The following is a 5,676-nucleotide window of genomic DNA, read 5'->3' as shown; positions in this document are numbered from 1 at the left end:
TTAATATCAATTAATATATAAAAAAATAATACTCTTAAGATTGTGGTTAATTAGCATAATTACCTGAAGATATATGACTACAAAAACTGCAGCAGCAGAACCAGCAACAATGCCCAAGTACCACCAATTGAAGAAGGAACTTTTGGCTTCCTTTTCCTCCGGCGTGTCCTCGTCGAATTGATCGGCGGCGAAGGTTTGGACGCACGGCTTGTGCCCTCCATCGCCGATTGACAACACGTACAGCGCCAAGAAGAATAGCGTTGTGTGTTTAACTACCGACACTGATAGTGTCAAGAAAATCATCCCCTGTATTGTGTTAAATATGATGTCACAGTCCTTTTCAAAATAGAAAAGAAAAAAAATCACTCTGATGATAACATTAACAGAAATATTATTTTTTTTCACCAATATATTTTCATACATACATATTATACATATAAATTAAAATACATATGCATATAAATTAATATAGTTTTCATGCATACATATACATATAAATTAATACAACATAATTTGCAAACTTCTCATGTTTCATAGAATCTGCATACAATTTTGCGTTCCTTTATAACTTAAAATCAATATTAACAATATATTACTACTCAAAATTTTACCGCATACTTCTTTTTTTTTATATTGATTTTTCTGTTTGAGAGTTGCATGTGGCATTATTAGTGTTTGAGACCATTCTATGAATGTTGACAAAAAATTATTGACAACCTACCAAAATTGAAGAATAAATAAATAAAAGATGAGAAGTGGTGCATTTTTTTTTCAAAATAAATTATATTTTCTTTTTCTACAAAATATCTAAGTAATTGATTTTCTTTGGTTACCAAATATTTTCGATAAAATTAACATCCCCAACCATATATAATTCAATTTTTTCTAATCGGTTTAACAGAATATTTTTTATTTCTATGTTTTGAAAAGATAAATAAGCTTTCTGACATTTCAAACAAGTCAACTTGAAGGGTTTTAAATAGATAAAAAATTTGGAATTTCATTGAAACCAATTACTATAACATAAATTTTTTTCCCTAATTTTTCGGTGACCAAATTTTTTTCGTAATTAATATTTCAAGATTTTAAAGGGAAAATCGTAAACCATTTATTTTATTTTATATTTTTAGATAAAAAAAATCTGAATAAAATAGTGGTTATAAGAATTTTCATGAATTTATTGTGATATTGATGGTTCGTAGTCGTACAGCTTGCTAGACCCAATACATATGACTAATAAAATTGGAAAATTTTCAAGTGTACTCGATATACTTAAAAACTTTCCAATAAAATTATTGTTACATCACATACCACCGATTGCATTAGATTCCGTGCAAGAAGCCAAGAATCAAGAAACTAAGAAAACACATTATTATTGGATTTATCTATGATGTATTTTAAAGAAATAGGTTAAGATTATAACTTAAAATTTTTTTTATTAAAGATATAAAAATTTAAATTTTTTTAATAAATAAAAGAATGAATTAATAGACGTGATACACTAGTAGTAACAATGAAAATTTTATGGAGAATTTACCAGGAGATAAATAAGTGAAGATAAGAGAATGGTTCTGAAGCGACCGAGACAGGAATCTGCAATGAAGCCACCAAGCAAAGGGAAGAGGGAGGAAACACCAACCCAAGTGTTGACATTTTTTGCGGCGGTTGTTATTGGTTCGTTCAAAACATTTGTGAGATATGTGATAAGATTGCTCGCCAAACCTTGGTATGCAAATCTCTCCGCAAATTCCACGACTGTGAAACATATAAATAGTCATCATCACATAAAAATAGGATATTATTATTAGTATTATTATTATTATTATTATTGTAAATTTTTCATTCATTAAAAATATAAATTTTGTAATTATTTATTTATTTATTTTTCGCTCTCTTCTGGCTGGATCAGCTGTCAGCTCACACTCTCACACCCAAGCACGAAGCACCATCACGAATTCACTCTACTCTCTCTCTCTCTCTCTCTCAGAAAAAAAAAAGCATCTCTCTCTTCTCTTCGCTCTAATGAACATGAACATGGACAAGAACAAGCACATAGATCTCTCATAGGGGGAAAGTGATAGATCGCCACTGCACTGGAATGAAGAAGATGAATTGCATGGCGGCCGTGGTTTCTCTCTCATCGTTCTCCCTCCATCGCCACCGCCGCCGTGTCGCTGCCATCTCTCTCATCAGCATCTCTATTTAAACTAATTTTTTTTATTTTCCTGTTTTACCCCTTTTCAATGTTCATTTAAGTTATCTATTGTTTTAATTGTTTATTGATTTGTTCTATATATTGTTGATTCCCATTGCAAATACGTTGATATCAGTGTTTAGTTATCTATTTTTTATTATTATTTTTTTGGTGGTGGGGGGAGGCTGTAGGTTGTTTAAAAGAATGGGTGAGATCCCCAAAATGAATGAAATTTGGTGATGAAAATGGAGTGTAGAAGAGAAGAGAGAGAAATAAGGGGTATTATTGGGAGAAAGGACAATTATTAATGAAATCGAAGAATTGGAAAACTCACATATAATGTAGATGGCAGCATGCCAACCACCTTTCTTAGTGTGGTGAATGATGAGGGAGTTGCTCTTGCTGCTGGGGCTATCTGCCATGGTAGTTGGAAGCTATAAAGCAAAGGTTATTAGGGATGGTAACTTTCTTAGTGTTTTGGGCGAATCAAGTTTTGAGACGCTTTGAGGGAGGATTTGGTGCTCCTATATAGGCACGAATCTATCACTAGTGAGTGACCTATGTTTTTGGATTTTGTGTGCCGAGTGCCAACTGCACTAATAATTAATAAATTTGGACCAAAGGAAAAGTAAAAGGAGATTGGTTGCTAGTAGTAGTGCCAGGTTTACCACGGAACATGCCATAAATGAAAAACGTTTACTACTTTAATTCGTTCTTAATTTAGTTAAGAGAATATATTTAAAATGTTTTAGTTCGTCTAATATATTTAAACGCATAAAAAATCTTACAAGATTTACAAAGTAAATATCTAGAGTGTCCCAACATTTTAAATTTGACATCTTCTATACTTTCTCATCTTCGTCTCTAATAAATTTGTTTTACTTTAGAAGTTTTTTAGAATTATTCTAGTGAGACAGATTAATTTTTCTTTTGTTTTTAGTAATTTTTAATTAATATATATGTTAGACAAATAAAATTTTAACAAATTTTATTAATAATTTAATTTTTAAAAATAATCATTATAATTATCTTCCTCATCCTAATTCTTCAACAACTTTCACTGTCATTAGCCGATCTTCACATTATCCTTCGTGTTTAGGGGTGGCAATATATACTTTATCCGCGAGTATCCAACTCGATTCCACCCGTTCGAATAGGGTTGTCAACCCGATCTGCAGTGGGTAGGGTAGGATGTGGGTAGGATTCTCGTGCGGGTCGGGTAGGGTGCGGGTTGAGCTTCAACTCTACTCAACCAACCCGCACTCTATATATGTTTATATTATATACTTATATAAAAATATGTTTTAAGTGGTTTTTTACATAAAAATCAGTTTTATTTTAAATTATTATCAAATTATATAATAATGTTGTATATTTTTTGTAACCCGCGGGTAGGATCGAGTACCCGTGAATTAAGAGCAGATATGATTAGGGTTGGAATATTCTCAACCCGCGGATAAGGTTAGGGTTAGATCTAAACCCTACCCTACCCTATCCATTGTCACTCCTATTCGTGCTTTTGGTCATTGAGTCCAATAATAAATCGAATTGATAAGTATCGATTTATATATATTGTATCCTTTAAATAAGTAGAATCAAATCAAACACATGAAAACATAAATCGAATCTACCACATAGAGAGAATGTTTTCAGCTATTTGTTTCGAATTATTTTGGCATCATATTAAATCGAATTTTTTAGTATGATTTACTTTGATTTACTCTTTATCCTGTAAATCGAATTAATTATATATAATTGTTCAAGACAGAGCGTGTACCTATTTTCAGTTTAGAATATTTGCGTAACATTCATTCCTATTTATTTTAGCCATGTAAATTACTTTAATAATTATATTTGAGTATAACAATATAAAAATATTTTTTATATATATATTATGTTAAAAAAAACTTTTAAAAAATATATAAATTATAATTTCAAAATTTTTTTTTATATTTTTTTAATATTTTTATTTTTATTACAAAATTTGTTAAATATACCAAAAAAATAAAAAATATATTTTTTATTGAAAAGTTTTTTTTAACAATTTAATAACACTTAAATAAGCTAGTATATTATGAAAAATTTAATGTGAAATTTGACCAAAAGTAAAAGAGATCTAATGTGAATGAAGCAACTATTATTATTAATTATGATAAAAAGAAAAAATTATATATATTCATGACTAATGATATTTGAGGTAATGTCTAATTTGGTTTTTAATTTACAAATCGTAAATCTTCATTTGTCCTTAATTTAATTGTGGTTAATACAGTGCTAACATACTGAAGTATTAGTCATGTCTTCTTACCGTTGAGAATGTCATATTTATAACATTTTTTGTTAGTGCTGTGTTAATAATAATTGAACTAGAGATAAATGGAGATTTACTATCTGTATATTTAGAGAATAATTTAATTATTTCTAAAAATTATGAACTATTTTAATGAGCGCTGAAATTTTTAAGACCAAACTAGCATTATCTCGTTAGTAATCTATTTTACTGCCGATCAAGGGTCACTAAACGCCCGTCCGTTATGTTCCGGTTGGTAATTTTGACCCATTTTACAAAAACGCTAGTTACCATTCGGTAAAATAATTTTGTCGACAATTTTATGTTTACTATTATTGAATATTGAGAACCTTAGTGTCGATAATAATAAAAAAAGAATAATTTTGAAATATTATTGACAATCTCGACATCAGCAATAAAATAAAAAATTTAACTTTTAAATTTTAAGGCATTCTTAAAAATGAATTCTATTTATTTTAATTTAAACTTGTTATATTAATATAATAATAATATAACATTTAAAATTAATTAATAATCGTAGTCAAACAACAAAACATATACGGAATACAAATAAAATATGCGTTCTATTAGGTAGACAATGAGAAGTACGAGGAAATAAACGGGCCGCATCGCCGATGCACCTTCTTCTCTCATGCATCGCGTGCACCGCTACACCTTTTTCTTCCCTGTGTCGCGCCTTCTACTCTCGACACTGCCGCTACACCTTCTTCTCCCATGCGTCGCGCCGCTCCTTTCTCCCTGCAAGCGACGCTGCTGCTGCGCGCCTTCTTCTCCCCTCTGTGATGTCGCACCGTCGTAAAGCCAGAGGCCTTGTTTCATTGCTGCTTTAGCGCTGCATTTCTGCCCTCACTTCTACACTGTTGCGTCGTGTCTTTTTCACTTCTATGGCGTGCTGCTTTGCTTCGTTCACCCAAATGGTATGACCCAAATAAACATCTACATTTTATTGAAAAGAACCATATGCATACATAGTAAAATGAAGGATTACATATGATTTTGGTCCCTAAGGTAACGGCTGAAATTTTTTTTGTCCCCGACTTTTTTTTGCTACAAAATGGTCCCGAAGGTTTCACTTAGTTTTAAAATTGTTCTTTTTACTAAATTTATAATTTTATTCCGAAAATGCCCTTAATTAAAAAATAAAAAATAAAAAGAAAAAAAGGCAAAACGG

The 5,676-nt window shown here is 30.5% G+C and overlaps 1 protein-coding gene across 2 annotated transcripts in view; it reads right to left on the bottom strand.

The window, feature by feature from the left end:
- LOC107614044 (protein NRT1/ PTR FAMILY 5.4) overlaps positions 1-2,749 on the bottom strand; it is an 8,110-nt gene extending 5,361 nt beyond the window's left edge. For both annotated transcript variants that reach the window (XM_016316258.2, XM_016316259.2), the window contains exons 1-3: positions 2,529-2,749; positions 1,538-1,755; positions 64-306 (exon numbers count right to left, since the gene is read on the bottom strand). In XM_016316258.2, the coding sequence (XP_016171744.1) occupies positions 64-306; positions 1,538-1,755; positions 2,529-2,616 (549 nt within the window). In that variant the 5' untranslated portion in view covers positions 2,617-2,749. The remainder of the gene's footprint in view (positions 1-63; positions 307-1,537; positions 1,756-2,528) is intronic.

Source organism: Arachis ipaensis, chromosome B08, assembly GCF_000816755.2.
Source record: "Arachis ipaensis cultivar K30076 chromosome B08, Araip1.1, whole genome shotgun sequence".
NCBI lineage: Eukaryota > Viridiplantae > Streptophyta > Magnoliopsida > Fabales > Fabaceae > Arachis > Arachis ipaensis.
This window is presented reverse-complemented; position numbering and strand designations above follow the sequence as displayed.